At 47.2% G+C, this 16779-nt stretch overlaps 1 protein-coding gene across 1 annotated transcript in view; it reads left to right on the plus strand.

The window, feature by feature from the left end:
* The first annotated feature begins 876 nt into the window (after nucleotides 1-876).
* Nucleotides 877-16779, plus strand: part of ATAD3A (ATPase family AAA domain containing 3A) — a 43126-nt gene continuing 27223 nt past the window's right edge. The window contains exons 1-7 of the mRNA XM_081923638.1: nucleotides 877-1142; nucleotides 3457-3533; nucleotides 5778-5879; nucleotides 6339-6398; nucleotides 8377-8446; nucleotides 8951-9116; nucleotides 10164-10233. Coding sequence (XP_081779764.1) covers nucleotides 932-1142; nucleotides 3457-3533; nucleotides 5778-5879; nucleotides 6339-6398; nucleotides 8377-8446; nucleotides 8951-9116; nucleotides 10164-10233 — 756 coding nt within the window. The 5' untranslated portion in view covers nucleotides 877-931. The remainder of the gene's footprint in view (nucleotides 1143-3456; nucleotides 3534-5777; nucleotides 5880-6338; nucleotides 6399-8376; nucleotides 8447-8950; nucleotides 9117-10163; nucleotides 10234-16779) is intronic.

Here is a 16779-nt window from a genome sequence, read left to right on the forward strand (position 1 = left end):
TGACATTGAATAAATTGCTATGTTGTTGTTGTTTAGTCGTGTCTGACTCTTCGTGACCCCATGGACCAGAGCACGCCAGGCACTCCTGTCTTCCACTGCCTCCCGCAGTTTGGTCAAACTCATGTTCGTAGCTTCGAGAACACTATCCAACCATCTCGTCCTCTGTCGTCCCCTTCTCCTTGTGCCCTCCATCATTCTCAACATCAGGGTCTTTTCCATGGAGTCTTCTCTTCTCATGAGGTGGCCAAAGTATTGGAGCCTCAGCTTCAGGATCTGTCCTTCCAGTGAGCACTCAGGACTGACTTCCTTCAGAATGGATAGGTTTGATCTTCTTGCAGTCCATGTTACTCTCAAGAGTCTCCTCCAGCACCATAATTCAAAAGCATCAGTTCTTCGGGGATCAGCCTTCTTAATGGTCCAGCTCTCACTTCCATACATCACTACTGGGGGGGGGCGGAATTGCTATAAATATATCTATATTTCTTTCCCTTTCCCTTTCCCTTTCTCTTTCTCTCTCTCTCTCTCTCTCTCTCTCTCTCACACACACACACACACAGAAAAACCTGGTGGGGCGCACATTCTCTATCCCTCCCCTAGCCTTGCTAGATTCCAAGTCCCACCGGCATGGCCGATGGCAAAGGATCCATGGGAGTTGTAGTCCAGCAAATACTCACAGGACTTCCGTTTCTGCGTCCTTGGCTCTAAAACTACACTGTACGGATGGAGCAGGAACGAGCCCGTATGTCCCCCAACTCTATGGTTCCTCACGCTCTTTTTTTTTTTTTTGGCGCGCGTGTTTCCCACCAATGGCAACGCGCCGAAAACCGGAAGGGGCGGCGACGGCGCCTGCGCAGTGTGAGCGGCGCTGGGTCCGCGTGTGCACCGCTGCTTGCTGCCTGCCGGCTGGGCTGCAAAGAGGAGAGCGGCGCTCATGTCGTGGCTCTTCGGGCTGAACCGCGGCGGCGGCGGCGGAGATGCGGGGCTGGGAGCTCCCCCCGGGGCCCCGCCGCTGCCGCCTTCCCCGGCGGGGGCCTCTGGGGAAGGGCCGGGCGAAGGGGGCCGCGCCAAGGACAAATGGAGCAACTTCGACCCCACCGGCCTGGAGCGCGCGGCCAAGGCTGCCAGGGAGCTGGACGCCTCCCGTGAGTCGGAGGAGGGAGGGGAGGAAAGCCAGGGCCGCGGGCAAACCTAGCCCCTACTCAGGAGTAGACCCGCAGAAGTTAATGGAGGCACGGCTAACTGGGGGCCATTGATTTCAGTGGGTCTACTATGAATAGGACTTAGTTGGATGCACACACACACAAAAACCTTTTAAGACGTGGGGCATGAATGCATGAGCGTGTGGTGGGCAGGTGCTGGGAGTGTATGGGTTCCAGATGGAGCAGGGAGCTGACTGTAGTGTAGAAGGAAGGTCATGTGTAGTAGTAATAATAATAGTAATAATTATTTATTTATACCCCGCCCATCTGGCTAAGTTTCCCCCAGCCATTCTGGCCAATGAGATGTTAAAAACAGTACAGTGGTACCTCAGGTTAAGTACTTAATTCGTTTCGGAGATCCGTTCTTAACCTGAAACTGTTCTTAACATGAAGCACCACTTTAGCTAATGGGGCCTCCTGCTGCTGCCTTGCCGCCAGAGCACGATTTCTGTTCTCATCCTGAAGCAAAGTTCTTAACCTTGAAGCACTATTTCTGGGTTAGTGGAGTCTGTAACCTGAAGTGTATGTAACCCGAGGTACCACTGTACAGCAATAAATATTAAAAACTTCCCTAAACAGGGCTGCTTTCAGATGTCTTTTAAAGATAAGATAACTGCTTATTTCCTTCACATCTGAAGGGAGGGTGTTCCACAGGGTGGGCGCCACTACCTAGAAGGCCCTCTGTCTGGTTCCCTGTAACCTCACTTCTCGCAGTGAGGGAACCGCCAGAAGACCCTCAGCGCTGGATCTCAGTGTCCGGGCTGAACGATGGGGGTGGAGACGCTCCTTCAGGTATACGGGACCGAGGCCGTTTAGGGCTTTAAAGGTCAGCACCTTTGTAAGCGGTGGTGATAGGGCTGGTTGGATCTACAGGGCTGGAGTGCTTCTTTGAAAAGCAGGGTGTGAGGCAATAAGTGTATGTGTGTGTAAAGGGTTAACTGGATCTAAAGGATGCCCACCTTAAAAAAATCCCTTCTTTAAAACGCTAGGGAGGCAAGAGCCACATGCGACCAGCATCCGCAAGGTCCTCTCTCGTGTGCCGCAGAAGTTCGGTTTTTACAGGACAGAAATGGGAAAGCCATAAACCAGGCTCCAGAAACTACTTCAAAGTGCCAGGAATGTGAGTCTGAGGGCACATTTCTGAAGCGGCGTTTGTGCCCTCATGTTTCAAACTCTGGAGAGCCGTGTTGCAGTTTCCCCAACAGTGGTTGCATCAGTGCTCAGCCGAGGGAGGGTTGCCCTTTGACCTTGCAACAGTCATGTGACTCCAGCAGGCTCTGTAAATGTTCACCAAATGTTCAGCAGCTCTAAGATCTCTTTGTTACAGCAAAGGGGCTACGTCACCCCAAAGTTATTGCTGTTATTATTTTATTTATTTACTTTCACCCTTCATCATAGGATCACAGGGCAGTTCACGATATAAAAACACAAAAGCATGTAACATAGTAACAAACAAAAACCCAAAAGGTTGTATGGAAGAGAATGAGGCCCTCGGGTCAAAATTTTTCTGAAACTCCTGATTTATAGGTTTGGTCCATACTTAGTCATGCTTAGAGTAGGCCTATTGGAGTCAGTGGGGCCTGGGAGAAACCTGCTCCATCTTAACCACAATTATCTTATTCCTTGTTATTTCTGCTGCCTGAAAACTGTGCCTCAATGTCTGAACTGCAGATGAGAGACAGTGTTACAACTCCGCTCACCTGAAGCCCAAATAGTTGACCATTTGCAGTACCTACCTTGAAGGGGCAGCGCAAGCTTCACAGAGGAGCTTTTGTTCCTAAGAGAAGACTGTGAGTTAGGCTCGAATTAGGCTGTATCTGCACCTTACATTTAAAGAGCATCATGCCACTTTAAACAGTTGTGACTTCCCCAAAAGAATCCTAGGAGTTGTCGTTCATTAACGGTGCTGAAAATTGTTAGGACACCCCCTATTCCCCCTTACAGAGCTACAATTCCCAATGTTCCCAGGGAAGAGGGATTGATTAAACCACTATGGGAACTGTAGCTGCTTGGTGGGGGGGTCTCCTAACAACTCTCATCTCCTGTGGGAAGCCATGCAGTGTTGATACTCCTTTTAAATGTATAAAGCAAATGGCTTATTGGAATTGAACTGTTGGGGGCGGGGGGTCTGATCAGAACCCTTGCTGTGCTCACACTAGGCTGTGGTCACCCAGCTCTTGTACAGAGGGATGCCAGGTGGCGGGGGGTCAATTTCTTTACAGCTTAAACGGACTAACTGGGACACACTCTTTTCTAGGACATGCAAAAGAGGCCCTCCACATGGCCCAGATGCAGGAACAGACCCTCCAGTTAGAACAGCAGTCCAAACTGAAGGTAAGGCCAGTTCTGGAAACCAAATTGCACTGTGTGATCGCCTTTACCCTTTGTTGTTGTTTCTTTGTGACGTCGTATCTCCGTGCTAGAGGCCATGCTCCCAGATTCTGTGTCTGGCATCTTCAGTACCAAAGATCACAGCAAGGCCATGAAAGACCTTTGCTTTAGCAGACAATAATAATAATAATTTATTATTTGTACCCCGCCCATCTGGCTGGCTTTCCCCAGCCACTCTGGACAGCTTCCACAAAGACCAAAAATACACTAAGATGTCACACATTAAAAACTTCCCAGAACAGGGTGTCTGTTGATGTGCAGAAGATCCTGGGTCTAATCCCTGGCATCTCCAAGTAGGGTTAGGAAAGATCTGAAACCCTGGAAAGCTGCTGCCATTCAGCATAGACAATCCTGATTCAGTATAAGTCAGCTTCCTACGATTCGACCCTCAATCGCTTTAAATTTTGGCGGAAGGGCCATAGCTCAGTCTACGGTTTAGTCCCCAGCATCTCCAGGTAGGAATGAGAGAGACTCCTGGCTGAGATCTGGGAAGATGCTGCTGGTCAGCGTAGTCAATACTTGAGTAGATGGACAAAATAGACCAGGCATAGGCAAACTCGGCCCTCCAGATGTTTTGGGGCTACAACTCCCATCATCCCTGACCATTGGACCTGTTAGCGAGGGATGGTGGGAGTTGTAGTCCCAAAACATCTGGGAGGGCCGAGTTAGCCTATGCCTGAAATAGACCAATAGGGGAAGGGCTGTAGCTCAGCAAAAAAGCACCATGTTGCATGAAAAATGCCTCAGGTTCAGTCCCGGACATTTCCAGGTAGAGCTAGGAACATCTCCGTCCAAAACGCTGGAGTGTGGCTAGCAGTTAGTGCAGACTATACTTGGTTAAAGGCAGCTTACCCTGTTCTTGCAGAAACCCTCAGAGCTTTTGCCAGTGAGAAAAGACACCACACAGTCTGGTTGAAGATAAAGCATTTCTTATTTATTTCACTGAGCTTTCACAGAATATTTTTATCTCATATTGCTTACTCTGCCACCAGTATTTTTGTTTCCTTTTTAAGTTGACTTCATTAGTTTTTTGTTTTTTTTAGTGGATTAAATAAGTTAATGTATTTTATTATTTCTGCCTGTGTTTGTCGATTTGGCATACTTGTATCCTGCTGTCGAAAACGCTTGCATGACAGTTACTTAAAGCAAGACAGCCCCCACCCTCACCCCGGCTTAACAGACTAAAAACTACACAACGCTAAAGGAAAAAGGAATGAGGAGGGAAGAGGAAATAAACCTTGGTCCCAATTCTTAAAAGTTAAAACAGTACAGTGGTACCTCGGGTTACATACGCTTCTGGTTACAGACTCCACTAACCCAGAAATAGTACCTCAGGTTAAGAACTTTGCTTCAGGAGGAGAACAGATATCGTGCTCCGGTGGTGCGGCGGCAGTGGGAGGCTAAAGTGGTCTTCAGGTTAAGAACAGTTTCAGGTTAAGAATTCTTAACCCGAGGTACCACTGTAGTAATTTTAATGACTAGGTGGAATGAATATAGTTCAGGGACAGGAGGAATCTGATGGGACTGCACTTTTTCCACTGTGGCACCCTCCTGGAATTCCATATTATCATTTATATGATATATAAATGAGGTTTCTTCAGCATTTCGAAAGGAAAGGCGGCGGTGATGACAATGGTATTAAGATAATTGGCACCTGTATTGGGTGCTCCAGTTTTCAAATCCCTTCTAGTGTATTATTTAGTTGTAATTCTTACAACCACCTTGTAAAGTAGATCAGTATTCTCTCCCCATACTGCAAATGGAGGGACTAAGAGAGAGCGAGAGCACTTTTTCTATGACCACCTAGAAGAGCAGGTGTGGGGAAACCTTTGACCCACCAGACATTTTTTGCTGAAGCACAACTTCCACCATCCCCAGCCATTGAATAGGCTTGCTGGGGTTGATGGGAGTTGTAGTCCAGCGACATCTGGAGGGCCAGAGGTTCCCCACACCTGACCTAGAGAGTTCATGGGAGAGGCAAGATTCAAACAGGGAACTTCCTGATTTACAGCTTGTTAGCCTCCAAAATTATCCTTTTTTCCAGTGGCGCCCCTCCCCAACTGGAAAACTCAAAGAATCCTTGGGGTCTTTTCAGAGGTTCGTCATTGACTAGGACCATAATAGTAGACAAGGTTCCATGAACAGGCGGTGCATCTCCTACTGATCTTTCTCTCTTCCTATCCTAAGGAATATGAGGCTGCCATAGAGCAGCTGAAGAACGAGCAGATCCGTGTGCAAGCTGAGGAAAGGAGGAAGACGCTTACCGAAGAGACAAGGCAGCAGCAAGCGGTACAAGGCTGGCTTTTGTTTTTTATTTCTTTAGCAGCATGGATAAACTTTTATATTTGTGTGTGTGTGTAAAAAAATCAGTGTGTAATATATTTATACACATGTTTGTTAAAAAATACAGTATCATTAACTCATATGGAATGGCAGACGGGAGTAAAAGAAACCATTGATAGGTATTTTATTTTATGTAATGGCTGTGAAGACAGGGGTTTTTTGTACTTAACAAAATTAATTCATATTGCTATTTTGATTTAATCGTAAAGGTTTGAAAAATTATATATAATTTCATAATTAAAGTTTGAAAATTTATTTTACCTTCATAAAAAACATTTGAAAATGATATATAGTCCATTGTTCCAGAGGTTACTTCGCAAAGCCCTGTTTGCTTGGTTCATTGTGTTCTTGTGTATGGAATCGATTTTCCATGTATGTTTTTTTTTCCCCCCTACCACCATGAAGAGAGCGCAGTACCAAGACAAGCTGGCCAGGCAACGCTACGAAGACCAACTGCGACAGCAGGTCAGTCCCGTCCGTCTCCTGAAAATTTCCTCCCATTTTTCCGTTTGTGCTTAGACTGCCATGAGTTGCAGGGACAAAATCAAAGCTTTCATTGCCGGAAAAGGGGGAGGGTCTAGAATTCTTAATTGAAATATGCCTCTAGAGCTAGCAACCCTGAACCCATCTACTTCTCCTTTGAAAACATTGTACAAATAGGGTTCTCTGCCATTTATCAGCATTCTTTGAGTCATGCAGTCACTCACGCAGAGATGCGGCAGACAGCCTCCTTTCTGAATGCAGTGCTATTTGCAGGATTTAGATGCTGTTTCTCTTTTTTTTTTATAAAAATTTTTATTAAGATTTTTTACAGATACATATTTAACAAACAGAATAGGTTTAATAACATCCTTTCATTCTATTGTGGACTCCCTCACGTCTCCCGCTTCCACTTTCATCATTAAAAACGAATTTTTCCAAGCAAATTATCATCTTGTTTATAATCTTAAGTGCAGTATTTAGGTTAAACTCAAATAAAAAATTATAATTTAATGGTAGACAGTTATTTCTGCTCTGGCTTCCTTGTTAGGATTCAACCAAATTACAATACTTTTGTAAATAAATCTTAAATTTCTTCCAGTCTTCTTCAACCCTCTCCTCTCCCAGGTCGCGGATTCTGCCAGTCATCTCAGCTAGTTGCATATAGTCCATCAGCTGCATCTGCCATTCTTCCAGTGTGGGTAGATCTTGGGTTTTCCAGCTCTTAGCAATAAGTATCCTTGCCGCCGTTGTAGCTAGATGCTGTTTCTCGGGAAGACTTCACAAAGAAGTTTCACCAGATTACGAAAGGAAAGCATCAGTTTGTTTGTTTTTTAAAGAAAGTTGCAAAAAATGGAAACGATAAGTTGTTTGTTTAGAAAAAAGCTTTTACTGTTGTTGATTCTCCTCAAGGAAGGACAGTCCTTCAGGTGGCAGTTGGGTGAAGAGAGAGGCCACGATGGGAACTGGTTGGCAACAGTTCCTGCTCCCATTAGCCTTTAGTCTTGGGATGGGGGAACCTTGCCCCTCCAGATGTTTCTGGACTCAAACTCCCATCATCCCTGACCCCAGGAGCCATGCCAACAGGGGCTGATGGGAGATGGAGTTCAACAACACCTGGAGAGCAACAGGTTAGGAACATATGAAGCCCCCTTTTGCAGAGTAAGGCCATTAGGCCTGTCTACACTGACTGGCAGCAGCTCCCCAGGATTTCAGAAAGGAGCTCTCTACCAGCCCTACTTAGGCATAGTGTGGATTGAAGCTGGACCCTTCAGCATGCAAAGCAGATGCTCTACCACTGAGCTGTGTCCCTCCCCGCCCACTTTAAATGGAATCCATTTAGCGCCTTTCCCTCCTTCAGTCTTTGAAACGACACTAAAGGCTCTCGTCTTAATTCAGAAAATATGTGCTTCTGCTGTCAAGAGTTTGGGTAGCCCTGGATTCGCATTTTCCACTGACTTTTCAACTCCTGTGACAAACTTAGAGCCCACGAACAAGTGCCTATAAACGTAGACTCGCCGTGCACAAATTTAACGACACTTGGAATTCATTTTTTATAAACACTGTATTAGGTTACGTCAGGGGTCAGCAACCCTTTTCAGCTGTGGGCCGGTCCACCATCCCTCAGACAAATTTCGATGCCCCACAAATAACCCAGAGATGCATTTTAAATAGAAGCACACATTCTACTCATGTGAAAACACACTGATTCCCGGACCGTCGGCAGGCCAGATTGAGAAGGCGAGTTGGCCGAATCCGGCCCCCGGGCCTTAGTTTGCCTAACCCTGGGTTACGTTTAGGTAAACTACAATAACAATCATGTAATGTTTATAAGTCCCCCCCTTTTTTCACATCTTATTTTACCTTGTGCCCTTATAACTTGGTACTTCTTATTTCTCAATAAAGAATCTAAAAGAAAACCTCTTGGTTGACCCCATTTTGTGGTTTCTCTCCCTCCCTTCAGCAACTCCTAAATGAAGAGAACTTGAGGAAGCAGGAGGAATCGGTTCAGAAGCAGGAGGCAATGAGGCGTGGTAAGTGTCAACTCTTAGGAGTGGGTCCCCTTTTGCGGCTACCAGTCACAATGGCTATATGCTTCCATATACTAGCTGCTGGAAACCACAGGCGAGGAGAGTGCTCTTGTGCTCAGGTCTTGCTTGTGGGCTTCCAATAAAAGGCGTCCAGCTAGCTACTGCAAGAACAGGATTCTGAACCAGAGGGGCTGGGCTATCCTTGCATTCCGATGACGCTGGAAGCAAAGCAATAGGACTCCTATAGCCACGCAAAGAGACACCATTTGCTCTTTCAGTTATAGTGTGGGGGCGAGGGTGTGCCACCCACATTTTCTGAGCCATGAAGAGCAAAGAGCCCCCCACAGGCCCAAGGAAGGCAAAGCTGTTTCCTTTTTTCCTTTCCGGGGTGGGGTGGGGAGGGACAGCTCACACAGGCTAGTAGTTGAAAAACCACCTTTAGCATCCTTGGTGGATGAAGGCAGAGTCCCCAGATGCTAACGGTGTCTCTGTCCGCCGTTCTTCCAGCTACTGTGGAGCGGGAGATGGAGCTCCGGCACAAGAATGAGATGCTGCGGATCGAGGCCGAGGCACGCGCCCGTGCGAAGGCCGAGCGGGAGAACGCCGACCTCATCCGGGAGCAGATCCGGTTAAAAGCAGCCGAGCATCGCCAGACGGTGCTTGATTCCCTCAAGTACGTTTGAACAAACCCATTTCATTCCATTCCATGCAGGCCTGTGGTTTTGCAACTGCAGCTTCTTTCCTTTCCAGACACCCCTCCTTCCTCTTCCTGCTCCTCCCCATCTCCCATAATTGCGAGCTGCCCTCTTCTCCACCGTCAGACTCTTTACAGTCGTACCTTGGATCCTGAACGCCTTGCGAGTCGAACGGTTTGGCTCCCTAACACTGCAAACCCGGAAGTGAGTGTTCCAGTTTGCAAACGTTCTTTGGAACTAAAACGTCTGATGGGGCTTCCGCGGCTTCTGATTGGCTGCAGGAGCTTCTTGCAGCCAATCGGAAGCTGCACCTTGGTTTCTGAACATTTTGGAAGTCGAACCGACTTCCGGACTGGATTCCGTTCGACTTCTGAGGTACTACTGTATTCACTATTATTGATTAATTAAATTTGTATACTGCCCTGTGCTCACAAGTCTTGGGGCAGTTCACAACATTAAATCACAAGATAAAAACACAAGATATGTAATAATAAATAAATAAATGTACAACCCAAGGTTCAAACCCTTGACTGAAATGAACTAATCAAGCCATTCCACCTTTCTCTCAAGCTTGGATTCAAGGTGGCCTACAGCATTTAGGAACACCGGCTATAAAATGCAGAGTAATGAGAACGAGGTAGTTGAGAACAATAATCAAAGTAGATTACGACGTATCTGATACCAGGAATTAAAATATAATTTGCCCTGATAGCAGCCCAGAGACCAGCATCGTCTGAACCTTAGTTTCCCATAGGCCTGTCTGAACAGGAAGCTCTTAGGTTGCCAGTGGAAAAAAATAACAAAGAAAGAGCCAGTCTTAAATGTTTTTGGGAGAAAATTGCATGTTCTGGGAGCGGCCGCAGAAAAGGCCCTGTCTCATGTCATCACCAACTCTGCTCCTGGTGTTGATGGGGCCGAGAGGAGGTGCTCATTTGAGGATCAGTTCCAGCTTGCGGCCTGATGTGAGGGTGATGGTAGCTCTCTTTGCCTCCTTCTTGACATCTCTTGCTTGTTTGTCTCCCTAGGACTGCTGGGACGTTGTTTGGAGAAGGGTTTCGTGCCTTTGTGACTGACTGGGACAAAGTGACAGCTACGGTGAGCCAGGGTCTGGTGGGCAGAGGCAGAGGAACTGTGCAAATGTGCAAATACTCGGTTTCTCTCTCTGTGGCCTGGGAGTGGGAGGTGACCAGGGGGCTGCTGAAGTAGAGAGAGAAGGGAAGCAGAAAGAAATGGGGAGGGGACGTAGCTTACTGGCAGAGCACCCGCTTTCCATGCAAAAGGTCCCAGGTTCAATCCCCGCAGCATCTCTCCAAGTAGGATTGGGGAAAGCTTCTCTGAAACCCTGGAGAGCTGCTTCCAGCCAGTGTAGACAGTACTGAGTTAGAGGGTATAATAAGTTACGAGAACACTCATCAATATACTTCACTGGGAATACTTTGAAACGTTTATCTAGTTAAGTTCAGTGTAACAAACTTTATTCCTTCTTTGTCTCTCTGTTTAGTTTTTGTTTTGCATTGTCTTTGTATTATTGCAAAAACAATTTCATGGTGGGTGGGATACAAAATGCCTTTATATTAGAATATATACCATTTATTAGAACATATAAACATGCACACAAATGCACAAGATCTGACACAGTTTTGCACAGAAGGTAGGCCATGGCTGGCCCTCCTGTTGTAAGAAGAGCAAAATCTTCACACAGAGAAATAAACAGTCCATCTGTTCTCAACCAAAGTCTTTCCCACTTCTTCCTTTGGCTTTTCTTTAACTCATCACACAGCATTAAATCCCAAGCTTTTGCACAGGGTAATGCAATATAATAGTTTCACCAAAACATTGAAATACACGCAATTAAAATGTGCAATAAAAACCAGCCCGTTGCAACAGTGCAAGGGTTTAGAACAGCAATTAAAACCATTAAAGCAGGAGGATTTATGTTGGGAGATCAGGGAGATGCTTGTCTGAACAGGTGCATCTTCAAGAGCAGATGGGATGTCGGTAATGTATTTTCAGCCGGGAGAGCTTAAAGAGCCTGTTTAAAAAGATGTAAAAGGCTGGGACAGTCACAGGATCAAGTGTTTCCTTAGCGTATGTATAGTTCTGGGTTTTTCCTAGCATGCTGCCCTTATGGCGGAATGAAGTCAGCCTTTCCAAACGGGGCCTTGAGTCTTCCTTGAGACGACATTCTTTATTTTATATCCTGCCTTTCTCCCAGTGCAGAACCCAAGGCGGTTTGCGGTATAAATTAAAACGAATACAGCTAAAGGCACATCATACATATTTTAAAAGCAATAAAATAAGTAACTCTATGAACAATAATAACCATTGGAGCAGCACCCAGGTAAGGCCTAACAATGAGGGCCTGACTCTACCAGGCCTCAGGTATTGGCCTGATCAGAGCCAGAGTAAAATTATCTTTTTACAGATGGTCACTGATAAGTCTTGGACAGAAAACATACCTCGTCTGCCGTCTTAGCATTTATTAATAATAATAATTTATAATAATAATAATAATTTATTATTTATACCCCGCCCATCTGGCTGGGCCTCCCCAGCCACTCTGGGCGGCTTCCATAAAAACCAAAAATACAGTAAAATATCACACGTTAAAAACTTCCCTGAACAGGGCTGCCTTAAGATGTCTTCTGAATGTCAGGTAGTTGTTTATCGCTTTGACATCTGCTGGAAGGGCGTTCCACAGGGTGGGCGCCACTACCGAGAAGGCCCTCTGACTGGTTCCCTGTAGCTTTGCTTCTCGCAATGAGGGAACCGCCAGAAGGCCCTCGGCGCTGGACCTCAGCGTCCGGGCCGAATGATGGGGGTGGAGACGTTCCTTCAGGTATACTGGACCGAGGCCGTTTAGGGCTTTAAAGGTCAGCACCAACACTTTGAATTGTGCTTGGAAACATACTGGGAGCCAATGTAGGTCTTTCAAGACTGGTGTTATATGGTCTCGGCGGCCGCTCCCAGTCACCAGTCTAGCTGCCGCATTCTGGATTAGTTGTAGTTTCCAAGTCACCTTCAAAGGTAGCCCCACGTAGAGTGCATTGCAGTAGTCCAAGCGGGAGATAACCAGAGCATGCACCACTCTGGCAAGACAGTCCGCAGGCAGATAGGGTCTCAGCCTACGTACCAGATGGAGCTGGTAAACAGCTGCCCTGGACACAGATTTAACCTGTGCCTCCATGGACAGCTGTGAGTCCAAAATGACTCCCAGGCTGCGCACCTGGTCCTTCAGGGACACAGTTACCCCCTTCAGGACCAGGGAGTCCTCCACACCTGCCCGCCTCCTGTCCCCCAGAAACAGTACTTCTGTCTTGTCAGGATTCAACCTCAATCTGTAAACCACAAACCTCACATATTGGACTGATCAAAGCAGGCATTAGCCTGAGAGCATAGGAGCCAACTCCTAGGGGCCGAGGGGTTTTCATCCCCCCTAATATATTTGAGGGAGCCAGCGCCTCCCCAAAGTTGATGAGCGTTGCTATTCAAATAGTGTGTGTGCACTGCATCATGTGATTGATTATGTGGGGTGGAGCTTACCTAGCCCCCTCCCCCAATATTTTATTCAGCTTGGCACCCCTGCCTTAGAGTAATATACAGTCTACAGGATAGACATTAAGCACTACTTGAGAATGTGGGCCCAGACCTCCAGGCTCGGGATAAGGTGGGGCGGAGGACGGTTTCAAACTGGCTCCAAGCAGTCCCTGTTTCATCAGATATTACGCTGGCGGGAGCTCTATATTTTTGGGAGCGCTAATCAAATGCTGGCTGGTGAGACATAGGAAGAGAATTGTGTAGCAAGCAGCTCTTCCCGGGGTTTTATATAGGAATAGAAAAAGGCTCCCAAAATCCTTCCATGCGTGTTGGAAGTTATTTACCTGTTACAAGGGCATCGGAAGCCATTGGTTTGCCTAGTCCAGCATTGCAACACTGACTGGCAATGGCTAGGGTTTCAGGCCCAGAGTTTTTCCTAGCCCTAGCTCTGGAGATGCCAGAGATCTTATTTTATTTTATTTTATTTTATTTGAGATGCCAGAGATTGAACCTGGGCTCTTCTGCACACAAATCAGACGCTCTACCAACTGAGCTGTGCCCTTTCCATTCACACTTCCTCCAACGAGTTCAAAACAATGTGCAGTCGTACCTTGGAAGTTGAACGGAATCTGTTCTGGAAGTCCGTCCAACTTCCAAAACGTTCAGAAACCAAAGCGTGGCTTCTGATTGGCTGCAGGAAGCTCATGCAGCCAATCGGAAGCTGCGGAAACCCCGTCGGACGTTCGGGTTCCAAAGAACATTCACAAATCAGAACACTCACAAAACGTCTGAGTACCAAAGCGTTTGGGAGCCAAGGTATGACTGTACTTGGTTCTCTTCCCCAGCTCCCTCTCCTCTTCTCAAGAACCCTGCAAGGTAGGTGAGGTGGACTGTGACTCCCAATAAGTCATTTGATGAGTTTCATGGCCGAGGGGGGGAAATTTGAGCTTGGGTTTCCCTGGCTGCAGTCCAGCAATCTTAACCGTTATACCACACTGGTGGTCTCCAACAAACCTTCTTTACACTGGGGCAAAAAAAAAGGTTTGTTAGAGCTTGTATTTTGCCTTGCGGATGGGACACTGAGAGAAGCATTCAGAGATATGACACTCTTAAACAGGCTTCCTCAACCTCGGCCCTCCAAATGTTTTGAGACTACAGTTCCCATCATCCCTGACCACTGGTCCTGCTAGCTAGGGATCATGGGAGTTGTAGGCCAAAAAACATCTGGAGGGCCGAGTTTGAGGAAGCCTGCTCTTAAAGATGGGAGATCATTGGGGTGGAGAGACATGGTGCGATCTGATTTTTCTATCCCTCCCTGCATTGGGTTTTTGATACAAATCGTAATTGCATTTTAGGCACACTAGGTAGCGCCTTTGCTGTTTTAGTGGCGCGATCCACCTGAACGCAGTCACTACTCTCCCCCCCCTTTTTTTTTGCCACTGCCAGCCTGGTAGTGGAGCTTGAATCGTGCCTTTCGGCTTGCAACTGATCATCAGCTGCTGCCGCAGCGGGAAAGCTGTTGAAGCAACGCTTTTCCCCTCTCTCCCCAATGCCAAAAATATAGCCCTTGTGTAACACTTCGGGCATTAAATGGAACAGGCATCTCTTGAGACTGCTGGTGTTTCGGATCCCAGCTCCTTCCCAGCCTGTTTTTGCCGGAAGCCGATGGGCAAGGGAGAGAAGGGGGCCTGCCGCAGTTGCCAGGCAACCGCCAGAGGATTTTCCGCAGCTGCTTCTTGGCCCAGGAGACGGTCCCTGGCTATTGTCTGTTTCCAGGTGGAATGAGAAATCCCTTGTGGTGGGAAGACTCAAGCAGCCTAACCCCAGAAAAGGCCAAGAACGGCCTCAGCAGTTTTCTGGGAAATGCACCGTGAATCTCTTGTGTCTCCCCCAAAGGTTGCAAGATTCTCAGGGCAGGTCCCCTCTTGCTTACGTGACTTTGCCAGGCAGGAGTGGGGAGCCTCAGGCCCGGGGGGCAGATGTGGCCCTCCAGGCCTCTCTGTCAGGCCCTGGTAACTCTCCCCCAAGCCACACCCCTCGCTGGCGCTTTTTTCACAACCAAAGTGCTTATTAAGCCTGGCGGGAATGCAGCCTGGTAACGCTGATAAGGCCTCTTGCACATTCGCAAAGCTAAGCAGGGTCCGGTATGGTTTCAGAGTGGATGGGGGACCGTGTGTTGAGATCCCTGCGTTGCTGGGGGTTGGACTTGATGACCCTTGGGGTCCGTTCCAACTCTACAATTCTGTGATTCTTTTTAAAAAATACAATTTTTATTAAGTTTCCAGAATTTCACAAAAAATTCAGATCATGTAATTACATCTTCGTTCATAGATAGACTTCCCACCCATACCTCTGCAGTGTTTTTATTCAAACCCTTTTCTACTGCATTGTATTTCAAGCTCTTTATCAAAAAACAAGTCCCTCTAATACAATTATTTTGTCATTTTTCTTCCCCTGTTCGTATCACGAATCATGCCAGTGATTTCATTTGACTACAATATTTTTTTTAATAGTCCACAAATGGTCTCCACTCTTCTCTAGAAAGTTCATCATTTTGATCAATTAATTTTGTTGTCAGCTTTGCCATTTCCGCTCCGCCCACTTTTGCTTCTGGCCCCGCCCACCACTGCTATGTCATTCCCTCCCCCAAAGGCTGTCTATCACTGCTTTGCTGCCTGTGATTTAGCAACTTGTTTCTAGCCACGCCCTCTTTTCCCAGGCCACACCCCCTTCTCACATTTGCTTCATGCCCTCCTTGAGAGTTTTTGCCTGGCTGGAATGTGTCGTTGAAGTCTGAGCATTTCTCTTGCTAGCCTGGATAGAGGATAGGGAGGCTTCTGTTGTTCTGCTGTGCAAAGCTAAAACATAAGCTCATTGTTCTGCCCAGACTACATGTGTCAGTTGCCTGATCCAGCAGATCTCTTCTTATTTTCCTAATGCAGTCCTCGACCAGGGGGGCGAAAAAGCATGCATGTCAACTTTATATACTGTCTTCCAATCCGTAATGTGCAAGTTGGAAGCACGTCAATACAGACAACAATAAAACAGCAGTATGAAAATCCCCCAATTAATCCGCAGTAACGTATAGAACAGGGGTCAGCAAACTTTTTCAGCAGGGGGCCGGTCCACTGTCCCACAGACCTTGTGGGGGGCCAGACTATATTTTGGAGGGGCGGGGAGAACAAATTCCTATGCCCCACAAATAACCCAGAGATGCATTTTATATAAAAGGACGCATTCTACTCATGTAAAAACACGCTGATTCCCGGACCATCCGCTGGCCAGATTTAGAAGGCGATTGGGCCGGATCCGGCCCCCGGGCCTTAGTTTGCCTACCCATGGTATAGAACAACGCAACACACTGTTCATAACTGGCAAGGACAGGTCAGTGTCGAAAGCCGTCTGTTAATCACCTCTGCAACTTATTTCTTTGGAACTATGCAATGAAAAGTATTCCTAAGCAGGCAAGGAGACACAAGTTTCGAGATAATTAAACAGCAGCAATCCCTTTTCCGTTTCATCAAAATATGGCGGCCAGCTTCTTCCTCCTTAGTCTAAGCATTGCCCTTGCAGAAACCGGCAGGAGGATGGGGACAGAACTAGAATGAGTTGGCTCAGCCCTGTCTGTGGCTCTGGCATCATCTTACCATTGGGGTCCCTGTTTTCTGAATATCAGATGCGGGAAACTGCAGGAGTAGAGAATCTTGTGCTTCAATCCTGCTTCCAGGCTTCCCAGGGACCTCTGGCTGGCCACTGCGGGAACAGGACACTGGACCATTGGCTTAATCCAGCTCTTTGTATGTTCAGTCTGACCATTGGGGGGCAGATGGGATTTGGAGCCCATCAAATCACAGTGTCGTTTTGCGCAACTTTGCTGTACTGTTGTTTTCCCCCTCCCCTCTTTTCCATACCTCCTTTTGATCCGGTGTGTATTTTCCTTTAACGAGTGCCGCTGGGCATCAGGAACCTTGGCAAGGGGAGAGAGTTTTATGTAGCGGCAGCCAGCCTGAGACTCTTTGATGGCATCGGAACTGCCCCTAGCGAAACAAGGGAGGTCAGACACCCCATCGAGCCCAGCCTTGCAACCCCTGTGACAGCCGTACC

This window comes from Podarcis melisellensis (assembly GCF_964234715.1).
Source record: "Podarcis melisellensis genome assembly, chromosome: 8".
NCBI lineage: Eukaryota > Metazoa > Chordata > Lepidosauria > Squamata > Lacertidae > Podarcis > Podarcis melisellensis.